Genomic DNA, 18,523 nt, shown 5'->3' with positions numbered 1-18,523 from the left:
TCATAAAGAAACCTGATGAAGTTATAACTCAGTTATTTGAAGCAAGTTACTTGTGGCAGTGATCATTTTGAGAGATTTTCATTAACAGAACGTAAATATTTTCTCATTTATATATTTTTGGTAACTTTATCTGTACACTGAAATGTCTTTGACTTGGGTCAGTTGTGTTTGCATGTTGCTGTACACTCTGTCTGTTTTACATCCAATTATGTAGCTTTCACAGGCTTTCCAATGACTTTACAAATACATATCAGGTCTTTTCTAGAAAATTATAAGAATCTATGGAACCTGTAAAATATTATTTAAAAAGTGTATTTCTGCTTATCGATAAATTACAGTCAAGTCTCCAAGTCACCTGAAATCAATCACTAAATAAATATCTGAAAGTTAGTTCATCATAGAAAATCTGTCATTTTGCTTTGTTTTAAATTGTACTTATGAAAATCATTTAACTTCAATTAATGATTTGTTGTACTGTCCTATTGGTTTCCATACTCCATTGAGCATCTGAGCTTCAGATCAGTTTCTTTTAATGTTTTGTTATAGAAACCATCCATCCATCCAATATCTGTACCAACTTATTCCTGAATATGATTGACCTGTGATAGGCTGGTGACCTGTCCACGGTGCACCCCGCCTCTTGCCCAATGTCAGCTAGGATTGGCTCTAACCCCCTGTGACCCTCCTCAGCATAAGTGGTATAGATAATAGATGGATAAATTTATTATGTGGGCTGATATTTACTAAAAAGGTGTTGGTAGACTTTATTTTACAAAAAGATTAACAATATTGTCTATGCACTTACAAAAAAAATGTGCATGTGTACACATTTTAAAAACAATATCAGCAACATCGTTATAACTTAAATTCTCAGTGTCCACCAATCAGGACACAGTATTTCAGCATGATCAAAGCTCAAAATGTCCAGGACAACTAGAGCTCCCAGGAAGCACTGCTAGTGTTGCTAAGCTGCATTAAAAGCGATATTCTCAGGTCGTAGTCATCCACGTTTTTCATGATACAGTTCTACAGAGGAATCATTGGGTCTGTTCTCTGCACCTCCATCACTGTCTGGTTTGGCTCAGCAACCAAACAGGACAAGTACAGACTTCAGCGGACAGTCAGGACTGCAGAAAAGGTCATTAGTGTAAGCCTGCCCTCCATGGAGGACCTGTACACCTCACGGGTCAAAAGGAGGGCGGAGAGGATCACTGCAGACCTCTCACACCCCAGATACAATCTGTTAGAACTCCTGCCCTCTGGACGGCGTTACAGGTCACTGTGCACCAAGACAATCAGGCACAGGGACAGTTTCTTCCCCAGGGCTGTCGCTCTGATGAACACTTAACCCATGACAATATGACTGGACAATAACCCTCAGTGCAATACCTGTAAATATACATTGTACAGACTTGTGCATGTCTCTAGTTCTTAAGTAGTGTTTTATCCCTATTTATCTCATTTCAATTAACATTCCTTTGTTGTCTGCATTGTTTGTTCATACTGCTTTTTCCGCATTGTTTGCACTATTTGTTGGTGTTAATACTGCTATTTTGTTATATTACACAGCCTTATGCTGGTTTACTGTTTGCACATTGAGAGCCGATGTACCCGAGTCAAATTCCTCGTGTGTCTGTTGCACCTGGCCAATAAAGCTGATTGATTCTGATGTATACCTGGGTTTGTTTGTTTTTCTTACCAGAGCAGTAAGAAGCAAACAGATTGAAGCAGGGAGGAGACACAGAGAGAGGCACCTGACAGACACTCCCAAACAAAAATAATTTCTGAATAAATGTATATTGGACAGCATTATGTTTTTTTTAAATTTGGCCTGCCGTGTAGGCATGGCGGGGTCTCATTGGCATGGTGGTCTGTCCTACCTGTAGTATTATAGGGGGAACAGTGTAATCAAAGGTTTATCTGAAATATAATCTGAATCAAAGACCAGTTCACTTCCATTGAACACCTACCACACCTGTAAGCAATATGAAAAAAGAAATTAACTTTGAACAAAAGTGTTTCATGTTGGCTGCATATACCAAACTCCACTGAGGAAACTGGTTGCTTCATTATAAATGTTCTGTCAAAGCAGACCTGGCTAGAAGACAAAAAGCTTCCTGGCTTTCTTGTTGTTCTTAAGCGTAGCTACACTTGTGCAGCTTCAGGTTGCGTTGGTCGGAATATCTTTTCCCACACTTGTCACAGATGTACTGCTTGCCACCGGAGTGCACATGCCTCTTGTGTGTCCTCAGGTGACTGCCCTGGCTGAAGGTCCTGCCACACACCTCACAGCCGTACGGCTTCTCCCCAGTGTGGATGCGCATGTGCAGCTTCAAGCTGTTGGCGTTGTTGAACTTCTTGTCGCAGGTGCTGCAGGCAAATGGCTTCTCGGTGGAGTGCGTGCGGCCATGTGAGATCAGGCTGCTCAGCTGGCTGAATGTCTTGCTGCACTCCTGGCAACTGAATGGCCGCTCGCCAGTGTGGATTCTGCTGTGGATCTTCAGGTTCACAGACTGGCGGAAGCTCTTCCCACAGAGGTCACAGCTGTAAGGTCGCACGTCACTGTGGATCCTCCGGTGGTTCCTGAGGTTGATGGAGTAGCGGAAGGTCTTGGGGCACTGCTCACACTTGAAGGGTCTCTGGCCGGTGTGAATGAGTTTGTGAGTTCTGAGCGTGACTGCACGGGTGAAGCCCTTTCCACACACAGTGCAGATGAACAGTTTCTTGCCGGTGTGGGTGTGTGTGTGGCGGTACAGATTCTGCCGCACATTGAAGAGGCGGCCGCACACCTTGCAGGCATATGGTTTCTCCCCAGTGTGGATGACTGAGTGTGTCTTCAGCTGCGTCAGCTTTGAGAAACACTTCCCGCACTGCAAACACTCATGGGGCCGCTCGCCGGTGTGTGCGCGCATGTGGCTCTGCATGGTCTGCCTCTGACGGAAAGTTCGGCCGCAGATGCTGCAGGAGAACGGCTTCTCTCCTGTGTGGATACTGTAGTGAGACTTCAGGTGGCTTTGAGATGTGAAGGATTTACTGCACACTGTGCACATGAAATACTTCCAGGTGACACTCTGCAGGATGAACTCAGGTGTGCTGGAAACTTTCTGTGGCTGCTGCTCAGGAGGCACCGGCTGGTCTGCTTCAACTTGAGCTCCTGGAGAAAGAAATACAGTTATTCACATCTGGACAGAGCGGAAGTACGGTTTATAACCTTAAATTTGTCACACATGCGTTTGTGAGCCAAATGTTTAGCTGACTTTTCTCATGTCATTTTCATTTTCAGCTTCCTCTTCAGGGTATAGTGTGATTTTGATGTTTGGTTCACATGAAATATTGGAGCCTTTTTTGTGAACGAGATGGAAGACGTGGTGAATAACCAAAAGTCGAAGGCTGTGCAGATATTGATCCACGCCCTCTGATCTGATATTGATCTTTGGGTTTGATCAGCGATAGATGTATTGACAGATGCTGATCATGTACTCACTCTCAGCAATGGCTCCCAGGTTGATGTTCCCATGTTCATCTTTAACTGTAACCGCCAAAACAAAAGGAGGGTCATCGCCGTTGTCCGTTTTGGTCTGTGCAACACAACATACAGACATCACAGTCACGTCAGTAAATGCACCACCGCCAACTAGGTTAAGTCAGCACGTGAAAAGTCTTACCTGAGTGGACATGTCCACGTCGGAATTCGTAATTCGAACTCCATATGAGTGTTCAAGCTCTGTGAAAGACAAATCACACTTAACGTGACATCATCCGGTGGTATGTTTCCTGAGCGGTATGTGACGTGTGTGTGGTTGCGATGGGGGGCAGGGGGGGGGGGGGGGGGGGTGTACCTACCTACACGAGCGTTGTTGAGGATGTTGAGGACGCTGGTCTGAGGTCTCTTACCGCCCCTCCCTGACTCCAGCTCCACCTGTAGCTTGGCTTCATCCACGATGTTCATGATCTTCCCCAGAGCCTCGTTTCCCAGAGTTTCCATGATGGAGGCAAACAGCACCTGAGAGGTCACGGGTCAGAAGGGGACAGACGCCAGACATCAACAGGAGCAGGTTCTCTTCCTCCTCTACATTTAAGCAGCAGAACCTGTTCTTCTGGCGTTTTCTGAGCAGAGTTACTTAGTCAGCACAATGTACATTGAGCGGTCCCAGCTTCACCGGGTCTTAATCAGGACGGAAACCTGTGTGCACTTGGTCTCCTTTATAGACAGTCTTGCAAATGGAAGAACTAGTAACAAACAGCAAAGCTAATATAACATTTAGAATAATGACTCTTCACATGGGGGCCAGCTCTCGGGCCGCCCCGCTCCTCACCATCTTCTCGCAGCTCTCGGCCTGAGCTCTGGTCGCCAGAGGCTGCTCCTCCACATCCGTACTCCCAAAGCTGCCGGTCCGGGCCTCCAAGCCGAGCAGGGAGGCCGAGCTGTGCTCCACCAGCTTCTTCAGCTCCGCCACCGCGGCGTAGACCAGAGACTCCATGACGGTGGCCAGCCGAGTGTGCAGGGCCACGGTGGGGCTCATCTTGCCGCTAACAGACGCTAATGTTCCCGCTGGTAAGTAGACCTCGAGGCGGAATGAGCCAGGTTGAGCGCGGCTGACGGATAATGCTAATGTTCGGTAATACAAGGCCCCCCGCCCTGTGGGAACATTAGCTGAGCTCCGCTTGTTCTACTCTTGCTTTAAAAATTTCAATCAACTGATTTTAAAATAATTTCAAGTAATAAAACGCACTTTAAATGAAAGTCTGACACCAGTTGACTAAACGGAACAACGTTCGGAGGAAGTATTTCATTTATTACGGTCGGAACAGGAAACCGTTCTTCTTCTTTGGTTAGGTTAGGAAATCGTAAACAGCTTCCGGCTTTCAGCACTCTTGAATGCAACTCTGTTCCCCAGTCCCAATGTCCACACTCACGGACTTAGTGAGGGCTCAGGGCTGCCCTTGCACAAACTTACAGAAGGGCCGAAGAGGAAGACTGTATTCTCAAATAAAGAAAAAGCATCGGAAAAAAGTGAACAGACTACAAAATAAATTGGACGATGTATACAAATGCAAACAAGAAGGTGCTTATATTAGATCTAAAAGTAAATGGATTTTAGAAGGTGGGCAAAATTCTAATTTCTTTAGTTTGCATTGCTTGAAAGGTTCTTCTACTGACAAATTAAGGAACATTAGTTATTGAAGGCCCTTTTGAGATTGCAAACTGCTGTGCAGAAGTTTATGGGGACCTGTATCAATCCACTTGTGCTGAATCCCAAAACCCAAAGATTTACTTTCTATTAAGAATTGGTGTCCTATAATGACTATAAAACTTTGGCCCTGCTTTTTGCCAGAAGAGTCAAACAAGTTTTCAACTTTAGATGAAATGCAATATGGCTTCATGTTAAATCGACATATAGTAAATAATACCAAGCTTACATTAGACTTACTGGATTATGACTTTACAGGCACTGACAGTGTTATTTTATTCCTTGATTTTTCCTAAAGCCTTTGACATCGTTGAGCATATTTTCATTCTAAAAGCACAAAAAAAAAATGTGGTTCTGGGCCCCATTCCTGCAAAACAATTAAAACCTTATATAACAATAACATGTGTTCTATCAAATTTTAAATTTGGAACGTTACCAAGATTTAAATTATCAAGTGGTATAAGGCAAGGATGCCCAATTTCCCCTTACTTTTGTACCACAGTCAAATTCCTTGTGTGTCCAACACACCTGGCCAATAAAGCTGATTCTGATTCTTCTTTTTTGATTGCCACTTATATTTTACTGAGTTATTTGACTGGCATCAGAGTCGCAGTAAGACATTTTGGCTGATAAAACTTTTAAAAGATGTAAGAGCAGAAACGGGTTTTAGAGCGAGGCAGGGCAGAATCATGTGTAACAGATGATGTGAGTGGGCAATGAGATCCTCAACTTTTGTGCGCTTTCAAAACTTTTGGCATGAACAGACTTTCACAGAAACCCGTGGAGAAATCAGAAACAAGCACACGCATGGCTGGGATTACACTCTACATTCACAAAACTGTGCTTGTGATACAGGAGGATTGTCAGGCAGGTTCTGCAGCCTCTCCTGTGGGTTCTCAGCGGATTTATGGACGTTTACTCTGGAAGGGCATCAGTCTCGCTGAATCAGATCAACACTGGTTTCCTTTCTGTGTTTACATCTCACTGAGGATGGACTCTGAGAAGGGGATGATATTTGACTCAAACCGAAACAATCGGGCTCAAAGCGTTTTAAAGTCAGTCAGTCTCCTCCCTGTACTGTCGCACTGCCCTGGTGACCTCACAGTTTGAAAACTTCTGACTTGTATTTCCAGACCTGTCCCCCACAAAGTTGCATGATTCTTGGTTGCGCTTATGAAGAAGAGATTTTGGCTGTCGGGCATCATCAGTCTGGATGATTATTGTATGATAGAAACATACAGTCAGAGTTTGTGTGTTACTCTTCAGCCTTGCTGTGTTGCTGCCGGTCTACCCACTCTGTGATGAGACAGTTGGCGAGGGCGTGTTTTGGTGGAAGCCAGAGGACAGGGCTCTCACCTCTTCTGGGTGGAGTCTTCACCTGCAGGGCGAATGTGATTTCCTCCAGACTGAACCAGCGAGCATCCTCCAGCTCTGTGTGGTCCACCTTCACCTGGACAGGAAACAGCATGGCAGGTCATGTGACATGTCGGGTACTTCTGCCTGTTTGCTTGCAGCTGAGGTGTACCTAGGGCTGAGTGTAATGAGAGACCAAAAGGAAACACCACCTTTAATTAACAAATGTAGTGAACATAACTTCCCCCTTGACTCAGTCTTTCATATTTAACTCCCCTAATTATCTTTTTAAAGTGTTTTTAAGATCCTTAATTTGTCCATTAATTAAAATATTTGAAAGGTCTTTAACAGGTTATGTAGATTTAAATGCTTCAGCTTAATTTTCACATTAATCTTAAATATTTCACAAGTTGTGGAAATTAATTTAAGGAGGATGTTTTTAGGAGGGAGTTAATTACAGAACAAATGAAAGGGTCACATTAAAATTGGGGTAGCTCCACAGGTTTAGGAGTAAAAATCCTTTACATTTGCAGGTACCCCCCAATTTATATCTTAAAAATCATAATTTGTTACTTCTTGTGTTGGAGCTCACCTGGGTGTGGGCGGGGCTAACAGTGGCATGACAGCCCAGCATGAAGGAGCTGTGAGGGAAAGGCCAGTGCTGTGAGGAGCTGTAGGAGACACTCTGAACCTCCAGACCCACCTCCTCCGCCACCTCCCTGCACAGAGCCTCCTCCAGAGACTCACCTGGAACAACCAACAGGGACAGGTAGGTTAAACAGGTGTGCAGACAGGAAACCAGGTGAGCCGATGTAATCAGCAGGTAAGCCTGACCCATGTCACAGAAGCCAGCCAGAGCACTGTACATCCCCCGAGGGAATGATGACTGTCGGCCCAACAAACAGCGTTTCCCATCAGACACCAGGGCAATCACCACCGGAGACATCTGCGGAGGACCAGGAGAAACCAGTCAGACCAGGATAACAAGATCAGGAGAAATCAGTCAGAATACTGAACCAATATACAGACCGCCTATGACAAGGTTACAGTTTGGTTTGGATCTGGTTTACCTTTGGATAGTAAACAATGCCACTGCTGCTGCAGACTCTCTGACTTCCTGCCTGATTGCGGCGGGTCGGCTGACCTGTAGCACTACAGAACCTGTTGGTTTGATGCCAGCGCAGTAGAGCCTGGCCCTGTGGGAACAACCAGGTCAGGATCAGAATATGGATGAAACATGCATAATTCACACGACATGCTAGAGATAATGTTCTGTAGTGGTCCTGTCTTTAATAATTTGGGTGAACTGACCATTTTAAACTTTGTATAACTTTGAGATGGACTTAATGCAGCTGTTTGCTTTGGCACGATTTTCAGAATCATAGCACGACTCAATGATTGAGCTCAGAGAGTTTCGGACTCTCTAACAGAAGATCACACAAAACCAACAAACCTTCAGGGTCCAGCTGTGGTTCCTCACCTTGGCTACTCCTCAGGTCCATAAAGGTTCCCTCACATGCTTTTTCTACTGCTGCCTGGTCCAGTTCTCCTACACCAGAACATCAGAGCAGAGTGCGCAGTAAACGGCCACTTGAGGCTGTCTCTGAAAGGGAGTCAGTCCTCATAGACTCGCATGTTAAAATACCCAATATCCCATTTCCTGACAGTTCAACAGGGGGTGATTTTTTTTTAACTCGCCCGTTTAAGTTGTATTAAGGGCGTGGTCACTTTGAGTGACAAGCAGTAGGGTCCCGCCCCAGGCGGCGGGCCGCCAGCTGGCTAGATGGCCCCGCCTCTTTGCCCATTTGTGGATCAGACCTAGCAAGTTGAGTGAAGCACTACCAATATGGCAACCGCCAGAAAACCAGCGGGTGACGTCACGGTGGGTCTATTCCGTTTTTATATATAGTCAAAGGTTCTCACCAACGTCCAGACAAAACTGGGGCTGATTCTGTTCCGAACAGCCGATCAGAACCGAATCCTTCAGCAGAGATCCGTCCGAGCCGAGTCTCTCCAGAATCAACTGCACATCTGGAATATCAAGCATCAGGAATGTGAAGCTAATTTGTGCCTCATGTTGTTTTACTTGACCTGACGTTCTACAGGCTCTGAATGTGTTATCTTTAGTTTTTCACAAATCGTCTCATTCTGATGTTCTCCAACTCTAGTTCCCATCCTGAGCTTCTACTTCAGTTCTCTTCCTGTGGTTTCTGGTTCTCTTCTCGTCCGGAATCTCTGGTTCTCCACTAGTGGATCTCATAGTTCTGGTCTGTATTTGTTTTTTTCTGGTTCTGTTATTCTTTACTGTGGATATCTTGATTCTAATGTTTCTGTACCTGGAGGTCTGCTTTTGGTTCTGTGCCCATGTTTCTGTGGTTCGGTACCTGAGCTGATGAGTGCTGCAGGGGTGAAGGTTCCTCTCTCGGTGCGTTGCAGCAGAGGAGACAGACGGTGGAAGAGGAAAACGCGACTGTACTGCAGCGCCGCAACACATGCAGCCTCATCCTCCTTCAGCCTGTTCACATACCTGTGACCACATCAGTCAGTTACTCAGTCTGATCTGTTAACCTCACCAGTCACTCAGCGGGATGTACTAATCAATGAGTCGGTCATTACTGAACCTCATCCTGGAAACGAAGCTCGAGCAGCAACGGGACGGTGGACATTTTGAGGCAGAGAGGAGGATTCTCAGAGTCTTCCCCATTGCTGGTAGTCTGGACTGGGCTGAGCTGGCTCGGTGCCTGCAGACAGGAAACGGGGAGCAGCGGCACTTACTGTGGCACCGTTTGATGGATGCGCACACTGAGCTGAAACGGCGCAGATTTAGCGAAAATAGGGGCAGAAACAGTAACAACAAACGTCTGACATTCACTTCAACTCGAGCTTCCTGGTGTATCATACATCCGAATATTTACAGCAGACAGACAGAGTGGGTTTAGGTCAGATTTCACCGAAAATGACAATCATGTAGTTAGCAGATAATGAATGGCGTTTGGTGAGAAATGACAGGCAAAACACGCTTCTCGGGCAGGGGCAGACCGCAGAGCTACATGGCACCAAATCCGTGTGTGTTGTGTCGTGACAGTGTGTTTCAATAAATACCTTTACGTGTGTTTGTCAGTTAGGCTACCTTTCCTGCAGCTGTTTTCGCACAGAGCCTGTGGCCTTTGCTCCTTCTTCGTCTGATGCTGTGCAGCAGATGTGTGTTCTGCCCCCTGTAGGACACATTTTGACAAAAACAAGTGGAACACACTTGTTTTTAATCTTCGTTTCTGGGGCCCCAGATTCCATTTTCATGAGGTTTCTGAAAACTTTCCACCAGGCTCCATTCAGCAACCTGTCATTTTAATGTTTTCCTTTTAGTGACAGGACTAAATACATAGTTATTGTCGGTAAATCCCAGTTTATTAAAAAAACAACATGCATGTTTAGCAGGTTAGTTTTGCTTTTAAGATAAAATCTACATTATTCATAACTAGTGAAGTGTCTGGTATGAGCAGGTTGATAAATTGGTATCAATTAATGCATTGATGAATTAGATGATTTTTTCATACAAACCCCATTTCCAGCAAAGTTTGGACATTTTTCAAAATGCAGGAAAAAAATTGATTTGCTAATTTTCTTGAACCTTAATTAAACAGGCAAAAGTACAAAGAAAAGGTTCTCAGTGTTTTCACTGGCCCTCTCAATTGCATTTTAAAAATGTAGGCTAAACAAATTTTAAATTGAATGCCTGCACCTCAAAAGTTGAGACAGAGGTTAAATAAGACTGAGACGTTTCCATGTGTCAGTTGCCATGAGAGAACTGTCAGATCAAAAGAATATTTCTCAACGGCCATGCTACCATGATGGCTACAGCCACATGGACTCCGGAGGACTTTGGAAAACCATTGTCACTTTACACGGCCCACTGCTGCATCCAGAAACCCAACCTGAAACTCTATTAAGCAAGGAGGAGGCCAGACATTGACATCAGAAAAGATGCTGAGGTCTCTGGGCCCAAGCTCAGCTCAGATGGACTGACAGACACGGTCAACTGGCACGTGTGTGTGAAGGTACCATCGATGCGGAGGCATATATTGGGATTTTAGAGACATAGGTTGCCATCAAGCAACACCTTGTCCCAGGAGGTCTGTGCATATTTCAGTAGGACACAGTGCCAGGCCTCATTCTGCACATGGTACAACAGCTTGGCTTCATAGATGCGGAGTGCATGTGCCTGACTGGCCTGCCTGCAGATCTGGCTCCTGTTGAAATGTGTGGAGCATCATAAGGAGGAGAATCAGACTGATGAGCAGCTCAAGCTGGAATGGGCCAATATTCCACAAATGCACACTTATCTTGATCATTAAAATTAATTGGTACACTGGAGTTTCAAAAACAGAATATTCAGTTATTAAATCAGAATCAACTTGACTCAGTACAGTGGCTCTCAATGTGCTTTCAGGAAGCGAACAAGAAGAAAACAGGATATTTGCTGTTGACCCGGAAGCAGTAAGTATATAGCAGTGTTTAGAGAAGAGCTTCAGATAAATCAATACAAGGCTTATATTTACAAGTTATTCCACTGGAGGCTGTTGTCCTGTCATAGAGATGTGGAAGAGATAAAACGGGTTTAGTACAAGGAGCTAGCTGTGATGTGGACTCGCAGACCGTGTGGGTCACTTTGTGTCTTTATTCTGCAGCCACGTTAAATACATTAAAATAGGGAAGATGAAAGCAAACAATCTGCTTTAAAACATGTAATTAACAGAAAAAACTAATTAGGACCTATGTAACAATCAAACGTTTGAGAGGTCAAGTATAAACAGCCTGGCATAACAAAGGAGGAATAACGCAAAACCTGGCGCACATAATTTTTGGCACAACGGATTAAAAACGTAATGTCTTGTTTTCCTGATTCCGTTTATTTGTTTGTTTTTGGTTGCAAAGGTTTTATTTTGTATTTGTTCGTTAACTTGACAGATGGAGGCGATGAAGCTCCGCCGCTCATTCATTAAAAAGAAAAAGAAGAAGAAGAAGAAGAAGAAGAAGAAGAAGAAGAAGAAGAAGAGGAGAACTGCAGGTCCCATCAGGCCTTTCGGTTGTACACATGTGTCGGAGATCTTTGTCCGAAGTGTAGCAGCGTCATGTCTGTGTTTATGGATCTGAACCTGTGCTCCTCGGCTGATAGGAGCGGTCTGCGGAGTCTGATAGAGACAGCAGCCCACCGTGAGTGTCTTTGGTCCCGGGTTAAATCCCAGTTTTCACAGCAGGAGTTCAGTGACTGCGGAACGGGAAGCTAACTCAGCTAGCATCCCAGCTACTTAGCTCAGAGTTGTTTGTGTGTGCGCGCGCTTCCAGGTAATCCGTTAATCAGGTGACACCTGGGTGACCAGTTTGTTACAGACTGCAGTAGTGAATGCAGCTCGGGAAACATGCTGAGAACTTTGCACCAGAGTCCGTTCAACTATGTATCATTTTAAAGTTTCCAAGGTTTTTGGTAAAATAATCATGCAAAACAACATGTAGCACATTATTACCGTGAATAAAACCTTGGATAATAACAATTACAGATTAATTCAGTTGGTTTGTGTCCCTTCTGTGGCTTCTTGTCTGACAACAAATTATAATTCAGACCCCATTTGTAAATGTCTCTTAAGTTTATGTTTTAACTTTTTAAAGTTATAAATGGAGAATATTTTAACATTCAGTGGAATAATTCAGCAACTCATGAAACAAACGTTTGAGTTACAACCTTTACTTGTCAGCAAGCACAAATAGAATAGGTAACAGAAAAACCCGATAAGTGTGTATGATATACAGAGGTCTTTTGTGGATGGTGGAAACAAGTAAACCCATAACCATCTTAAAATGATCAATAACTGTCAATGATCTCTCAGCTTTACGATGACGTGTGTTTTCTTTTGCAGTTGGTTTCTCCACAGTCGCCATCAACTATGTGTTGGAACCCACGGCCAAAAAGAAACCGGTGAGCTTCCTTACCTGCTGCATTCAAAGCCACAGTCGCACCCAGGAACACACAAACACCAGCACAGCCCTTTTTGTTTACATTAATCTTAGAGTTACAAATGTGAACCACTGTTTCCTGTAGAACTACAGCTACTAGTCAAACATCAGCATAGTGGCAACAGCCTTCACAGTGATTGAATCGTTTCACTACCCTGCAGCGTTTCCCAGTCTCCAGACGGACTGTTGGTCGGACATAACAAGACTTATGAAGAGCTGCTACTGAAAACTGTGTGATGGGCATTTGTAATAGTTTCTGAGTATAAGATACAGCTTCTGTCAAACTGAGGTGTGAAGCGATGATTTATGACTCTGGTGTCACTGACCCCGCATACTTATCACGTTTCACTTCCATCTAAATTAAAGACTTGTCAATTTTTATTTAATCTTTAACCACTAATTTCTTGGTTTATAACAACATTAAGGATTTTATTAGGGTTTTCAGTGAGGATAGAACCAACCAACACCCCCAGACCACAGATCGCACATCAAAGGGGTTTTATTCGGCTTTCCCTAGCAATAGGACAGAGCAGCAGCACACAGACTTAGTTTGTTGCTCTCTGTTTTATTTTTGAATAATATTTAGATTAAATATTATTCCCAAAAACTACATAATTCTTTTAGCTAGGAAATGCTCTATGTGATCAAAAGTATGTGGACAGACTGTTTATTTGCTGTTTACAGGAAATCCCAACACCAACACCAATCAGTGACCTAATGGATGGGCTGCCCATTGTACAGGTACAGTGATGATGAAGTTGATGACTGTGTGCTCTGTCAGTATGTAACACCCGTGTGTCTCCCATCAGGGTCGGTCTCGTCCAATCAGAGTGCTGAACAGACTGACTGTGGTGATGTCAGACGCCAGTCATTTTGTGAGTATTGATCCATTTTTATTTTGTTTCTGCCTCAAATGTCTGAAATCAGGAATAAAGAAAAACCTGAGGCCTGCTGCCAATTTCTCATTTTCTATGTAAACACCAGGAGAACAGTGACAATCATTTTGTTAGATAGTGTTGGATCTGCACTCAGTGTGTATATGTATACGTGTGTGTGTGTGTGTGCGCGCACCCAGAGGCTGAATGCTGCAGAGTACCGGCACTTCGACCTGCTGGCCGTTCAGCCGACCACAGAGAAACTCTTTCATGTGAGATTCACTGATATGCACACACACACAAAATACCACAGCTGGACAGTCACTGAATACTTTTACTTGAGTACTGTAGTACTGTTTGAGTATTTTTGTTTTATACTACTTCTGACAGCTGCAGTTAATGATTTCCCTGCAGATGAAGATTTAATACTGAAAGCACAACAGTGTTACACATTAAACTTTATGAAGTTTACAATCTGCTCCACCCACTACATTTCATTACTGTTTACACCTGAAGGCACCACACTGACACACTTTCCTGCAGAATGGGTGCTTTTACTTTTGATGCTTTAAGTACATTTAGCTATTAATACTTCAGTACTTTAAAAAAAACATTGTGAGAACACGTTATTAATGTGTGTGTGTGTGTGTGTGTGTGTGTGTGTGTGCGCGCGCATGCACAGGCTGCTTGTCTGTTGTATGATGTCGACATCATCTGTATCTCGCTCACAGAGAAACTTCCCTTCTTCTTCAAGCGGGCGCCGGTCAACGGGGTGAGACTGAACATTGTCTTATTACTGGTGATAGCAGTGGTAGTGCCTCTGTTGTTTCTGATCACACAGAGCTGTTGGTTATTTAGCCCCACTGATATAAACGGGGTGGACACAACACTAGAAACGGCACAAACTGCAGCCTCCATAGTAAACACACAGGTGAACCAACACATCTGTGAAACGGTCTGACCACAACCTGAAACACCTTCATCAGGGCGATTAACTGCAGGACTGTTTGACATAGGTGTTCCTAATAAACTGACAACTGAGTAGAGGATAACGTTGCACTGAAAAAGCTTTATTTCAGTTTGATCCTGACCTGATTTGAGGCATAATGAAAATACTGGTTGACAAGTAATTATTTAAAAATGAAAAATAAAAAGTTTCACTTGGTTTTGTGTGTGTGTGTGTCAGGCTGTGGACAGAGGTGTGGTGTTCGAGGTCTCGTACTCTGCAGCCATCAGAGACTCCACCCTGAGACGCTACACCTTCACCAATGCTTTCAGTCTCATGGACACCTGTAAAGGAAAGGTACAATCCTATTTGTCCCAACAGGCTTCTGTAGCGTCTGTAACAGTTTGCACCTGTGAATATAAACCCAGGCTGTTTGTGTGTCTTCTAGAATGTGATCCTGTCTAGTGCAGCTGAGAAGGTCAGTGATCTGTTAGTGATCAATAATGATCAGTATTGATATGTGCAGCTCTGTGAATCTGATTCTTGTGTCCCTGTTCAGGCTCTGGAGCTCAGAGGTCCATATGACGTCACCAACCTGTATCCTTCTGCTTTAACAGCAACTGGTTTCCACCCTGAGAACTGGGTCTGTAGGGATGTCAACAGCAGCCCCCACCCTCCTACAGAGGAGCAGGACCCCCAGACTGTTGGTGACAAATGGTTGTCTCATTCGCTTTTCAGAATTAAATGTGAAATCTAGTTCAGGACCACTGGACCTCCGGACCCCTGAAGGGCCCCACAGTACCTGTATTATTAGTGTTGTTACTGCAAAGATTTCGGAGTTATTTAAAGGTAGTTTAACAGCACTGTTTATTTGTAACGTATGCAGTATTTTAATATGAAGCTGTAGTTCATTTGGTTCGTTTTACCGTTTTCATACTATGGTTTACAGTGTGTTTGTACTACAGTACTGTGTGCAGGTGCAGTACTCTGCATGTGTACATGCAGTACCCTGTACAGATGCAGTACCATGTGTGGTGTTGTTCTCCTGATCCAGTCCCTCAGAGGTCTGTTGTTTGGTTTGTCCAACGGAGACGCAAAAGAAGCCATTTCCTCCACTTGTCGATCTGTTCTGCTACATGCAGGTAAATGCTGCATACCACTACAGTTAGTGCGAGCACGAGCACTACAGTTTTTATCAGACAGGCAGACTACAGTTAGTGCGAGCACGAGCACTAGCACTACAGTTTTTATCAGACAGGCAAAGGTGTGTTTGTTGTAAATGTATAGCAAAGTGATGAGAACATGTTGAGCACAGATGGCCTGATCGAAAGCTCAGGAAAAGCGTGTAAGTGGATCTTTGATGTGTGTGAGTGCAGGTGTGATCTGACCCCCCCCAAACTGTGTTGTCAGAAACCAGGAAGACGGCAAGCGGCGTCATCTACACGATGAAGAGCAGCAGTGAGTCTTCCTGCCAGGAGAGGGCACCACCTGAGTGTAAGTTTCACCTTTACAAAAGTAACAGGAGAAATACCACAGTGTACAAATATTCTTACAAGTAGAGGTCCTGTGTTTATATATAAAAGTACAAAGTAATCGGCATCAAAATTTAAAATCTACTACTAGTCATTCTGCAGAACAGCCCATTTCACATGAATTACAAGCATTATTGTGTTATTCACTTTAATGTTGCAGCTGGTAAAGATGGCGCTAACGTCAACTACCTTATATACTTATCTCAGTTTTGTACTGACATACTGGAGGAAATGTTCTTTCATTGAATGATGCATTACACTAAGCTTGTGAAGCTGCACAAACAGCACACATTCTTATGAACATTAGTTTCCCAACACATTATAAACTAGTGGATTAATCAACCAATAAGGCAACTTATCGACAAAATAATCGGTCATAAAACAAGAGCACCCAGAGAGCTCATGAACCTCTGCCAAGGCACAACATTTGTTCATACAAATGGGTCCTTTTTGAAGAATGAGAACCAGAAAAACACAAAATCCTTGATCTAGATCATCTTTTAGGGCACGACAGGCAGTTACACTGTGTGTCTTACCTGCACATTTCAGGGTTCTTTCATTATAGGACAGGTTATGGCAGAAAATGTGTTAAATGGGGCTTTCAACGTTAACTTTAAATGGCCCTCAGATCCAGATGAAACTTGGTCTGATGACAGACAGGTGTGGTGCAGGTACCTGTAAACATTTGTATTGTTGTGTAAAATGTTTGCTGCTCTGCTCACAGTCTGTGTTTTACCTGAGCAGGTGAAGCTCCTGCAGCCAAGAGAGCCAAACCGACCTGACGATCGACGAAGTGCTTGACGGCTGATAATGGTGGGACTCAATCTGATTTCTTCTGTTTTATTTGTAACGGGAGATAACGAACTTTAACTTTCAGATGTGTGATCTGGTGATTTTTGGACAGAACAAAGAGCTTGGAGTTGCTGTGACCCTTTTGGTTTTTGTAGGTTTAAATGCAAATAGTGAGTCAAACAGGACAAAGTGTGGCAGGTGTGAATGTGCAGACTGAGGGTGTGGTGCTTAAAGGAAGGGCTGGGGTTAGCCGATGGGCTCGTTTTTACTTGTACTACTCTAAATATAAGTACAAAATATAAATGTATATCATTTGCTGTTGTAAACCTGTTTCTCCATGTTGATTTACATTTTCTCTTTGATTCACACTAAATTTGTTCTCTGAAATAAAAGAGCTATTACATATTCTGCATTTCACTTCATTTAGCTGACAATGGTAGTTTGTTACTTTGTTCTTTCAGATTTGATGTAAAACACTGGTTTATATAAGCCAGTGGTTCCAAAGTTTGTCCTGCGACCTCAGACTGCAGCTGCTTCTCATCAAAGAGAAGTAAATGTGTTTCAGAAGTGCTTCGTTTTCAATATTTCACTAAAAGTCAGAAATCAAAGTATAAAACCTGAAAACAATGAATCGGAGCTTTCTTCTCCTGTTCTCTCAACGAATAATGTGACGCTGCTGCAGATTTATCTGGTGACCCCTGTCCAACCCCTAGATTTGGAACCCTAAACTAAACTAACTGCCTGTGTACGTTGATCAGCCATGACATTAAAAGCAGCTACCTAAAACTGTGTCTATCCCACTTGTGGCACCCAGACAGTTCTGACCCATCAAAGCGTGGACCCACAGGCCTGTAAAGGTGTCTGTAAGTCCTGCAAGTCATGAGGCGGGGCCTCCATGGATCAGCCTTGTTTTTTTTTTTTCCCCTTCCCATCCTACAGATGCTCAATCAGACTGAGCACTGAGCAAGTGGAGGCTGTGTCACATTCCTGTGTGTGGCAGGGCCCACGATGGCGCTGACATCAGGGAGTACAGCTGAAGCATATGAACTGTCTGACAGAGCCATCCTTTTATTCTTGGAACATTCCAACAGACCCACATCAGGAGACTTTACCTCATTTCAGCAGACATTTGAGCCTGAAGGGGAGTTTGTAACTTGATTGGTAACTCGGTTCCTTCACATGTGAAGCCGTCCCTGTGGAAGAACACCGGGGCTGCTTCACCTCGACTCTTAATGGCACCACCTGCTGGGTATCATCCTAACAACTTAGTTGTTTTAGATGCATGAGAAACATATAGAAGACTGCTGGAAGTTTGGAAATGTGTGCGTGCGACCAATGTGTGCTGACAGGACTGTGACAAAGCTCAGAGTGGAGCATCGAGGTTCCACACTGGTGTGATTTCCCAGTAAAAGTCAAACTGGTTTTACTGGTGTCCTCTGGTGCAGCTGGGATCACTTGTCCTGCACAAAGCTCCACCTGCCACTGGACTACAGCGACCATCATCATCAAGGCCATAGCCGACCAAGTGGAGTGTAGATCTGTCCCATTGGAGCTATGTCTGCTGTTCAGGTACGCCTCACCTGTCTGGGACTTGGGTTCACATTTAGACAACAAACAGTAGCACAGTTACGATTCTGTCTGATGCATGTGATACGACAGATGCAGGCAGCTGTAGTACTAGCATCAGCAGTAGTAGTACTGGTTGTAGTAGATGTGGGGGTAGCATCACATTCACCGCATTGATGATGTGTGGTGTAGCTATACAGTGGTGTGGTGGTCAGTTTCCACAACCTAACCAGTGATATGTTAGGATGATGACTTGGT

The 18,523-nt window shown here is 44.0% G+C and overlaps 4 protein-coding genes across 6 annotated transcripts; 1 reads left to right on the top strand and 3 right to left on the bottom strand.

Moving 5' to 3' along the window:
* Window positions 1–1,624: 1,624 nt before the first annotated feature.
* LOC109969676 (zinc finger protein OZF) lies at window positions 1,625–6,626 on the bottom strand. 2 transcript variants are annotated; one of them, XM_020616726.1, is made up of 5 exons: window positions 6,549–6,626; window positions 3,844–4,003; window positions 3,666–3,724; window positions 3,485–3,578; window positions 1,625–3,154 (listed from the first exon to the last, which is right to left on the bottom strand). In XM_020616726.1, exons 2-5 carry the CDS (start codon window positions 3,983–3,985, stop codon window positions 2,136–2,138), a joined length of 1,314 nt encoding a protein of 437 aa, XP_020472382.1. In that variant the 5' UTR covers window positions 3,986–4,003; window positions 6,549–6,626; the 3' UTR covers window positions 1,625–2,135. The 2 variants fall into 2 exon arrangements, with proteins under 2 accessions (XP_020472382.1, XP_020472381.1); XM_020616725.1 differs by lacking the exon at window positions 6,549–6,626 and adding an exon at window positions 4,317–4,799.
* LOC109969678 (nucleoside diphosphate-linked moiety X motif 13-like) lies at window positions 5,538–8,029 on the bottom strand. The gene is made up of 5 exons (XM_020616729.1): window positions 7,999–8,029; window positions 7,616–7,741; window positions 7,380–7,491; window positions 7,138–7,292; window positions 5,538–6,642 (listed from the first exon to the last, which is right to left on the bottom strand). Exons 3-5 carry the CDS (start codon window positions 7,489–7,491, stop codon window positions 6,448–6,450), a joined length of 462 nt encoding a protein of 153 aa, XP_020472385.1. The 5' UTR covers window positions 7,616–7,741; window positions 7,999–8,029; the 3' UTR covers window positions 5,538–6,447.
* LOC109969661 (nucleoside diphosphate-linked moiety X motif 13-like) lies at window positions 7,698–10,972 on the bottom strand. Its single transcript, XM_020616701.1, has 6 exons — window positions 9,676–10,972; window positions 9,167–9,286; window positions 8,930–9,072; window positions 8,469–8,576; window positions 7,999–8,094; window positions 7,698–7,741 (listed from the first exon to the last, which is right to left on the bottom strand). The coding sequence occupies exons 1-6, from the start codon at window positions 9,840–9,842 to the stop codon at window positions 7,698–7,700; spliced, it is 678 nt and encodes a 225-aa protein (XP_020472357.1). The 5' UTR covers window positions 9,843–10,972.
* A 605-nt stretch (window positions 10,973–11,577) lies between these two features.
* On the top strand, window positions 11,578–17,104 carry rpp30 (ribonuclease P/MRP 30 subunit). Of its 2 annotated transcripts, none has more exons than XM_020616727.1 (12): window positions 11,578–11,756; window positions 12,458–12,516; window positions 13,239–13,295; window positions 13,364–13,429; window positions 13,630–13,701; window positions 14,112–14,201; window positions 14,616–14,732; window positions 14,824–14,853; window positions 14,935–14,972; window positions 15,438–15,517; window positions 15,786–15,869; window positions 16,652–17,104. In XM_020616727.1, exons 1-12 carry the CDS (start codon window positions 11,675–11,677, stop codon window positions 16,687–16,689), a joined length of 813 nt encoding a protein of 270 aa, XP_020472383.1. In that variant the 5' UTR covers window positions 11,578–11,674; the 3' UTR covers window positions 16,690–17,104. The 2 variants fall into 2 exon arrangements, with proteins under 2 accessions (XP_020472383.1, XP_020472384.1); XM_020616728.1 differs by lacking the exon at window positions 11,578–11,756 and adding an exon at window positions 11,943–12,376.
* Window positions 17,105–18,523: the final 1,419 nt, after the last annotated feature.

This window comes from Monopterus albus, unplaced genomic scaffold (assembly GCF_001952655.1).
Source record: "Monopterus albus unplaced genomic scaffold, M_albus_1.0 scaffold177.1, whole genome shotgun sequence".
Taxonomy (NCBI): domain Eukaryota; kingdom Metazoa; phylum Chordata; class Actinopteri; order Synbranchiformes; family Synbranchidae; genus Monopterus; species Monopterus albus.
The sequence above is the reverse complement of the archived record's forward strand: the minus strand, read 5'-3'. Positions and strand labels throughout refer to the sequence as shown.

What these genes read in the sequence shown, in the direction of transcription:
- LOC109969676 (XM_020616725.1), bottom strand. Translation starts at nt 4,523, where the DNA reads ATGAGCCCCACCGTGGCCCTGCACACTCGGCTGGCCACCGTCATGGAG. An exon ending in CCGAGAGCTGCGAGAAGATG is followed by an intron (nt 4,004 to 4,316) that starts GTGAGGAGCGGG and finishes GTGACCTCTCAG; the next exon opens with GTGCTGTTTGCCTCCATCAT. An exon ending in CCTCAACAACGCTCGTGTAG is followed by an intron (nt 3,725 to 3,843) that starts GTAGGTACACCC and finishes TGTCTTTCACAG; the next exon opens with AGCTTGAACACTCATATGGA.
- LOC109969678 (XM_020616729.1), bottom strand. Translation starts at nt 7,491, where the DNA reads ATGTCTCCGGTGGTGATTGCCCTGGTGTCTGATGGGAAACGCTGTTTG. An exon ending in GGCTGGCTTCTGTGACATGG is followed by an intron (nt 7,293 to 7,379) that starts GTCAGGCTTACC and finishes TGGTTGTTCCAG; the next exon opens with GTGAGTCTCTGGAGGAGGCT. An exon ending in TTAGCCCCGCCCACACCCAG is followed by an intron (nt 6,643 to 7,137) that starts GTGAGCTCCAAC and finishes TTTCCTGTCCAG; the next exon opens with GTGAAGGTGGACCACACAGA.
- LOC109969661 (XM_020616701.1), bottom strand. Translation starts at nt 9,842, where the DNA reads ATGAAAATGGAATCTGGGGCCCCAGAAACGAAGATTAAAAACAAGTGT. An exon ending in TGCAGCACTCATCAGCTCAG is followed by an intron (nt 8,577 to 8,929) that starts GTACCGAACCAC and finishes TTGATATTCCAG; the next exon opens with ATGTGCAGTTGATTCTGGAG. An exon ending in ACCACAGCTGGACCCTGAAG is followed by an intron (nt 7,742 to 7,998) that starts GTTTGTTGGTTT and finishes TTGTTCCCACAG; the next exon opens with GGCCAGGCTCTACTGCGCTG.
- rpp30 (XM_020616727.1), top strand. Translation starts at nt 11,675, where the DNA reads ATGTCTGTGTTTATGGATCTGAACCTGTGCTCCTCGGCTGATAGGAGC. An exon ending in ATGGGCTGCCCATTGTACAG is followed by an intron (nt 13,296 to 13,363) that starts GTACAGTGATGA and finishes GTCTCCCATCAG; the next exon opens with GGTCGGTCTCGTCCAATCAG. An exon ending in CCATATGACGTCACCAACCT is followed by an intron (nt 14,973 to 15,437) that starts GTATCCTTCTGC and finishes CCAGTCCCTCAG; the next exon opens with AGGTCTGTTGTTTGGTTTGT.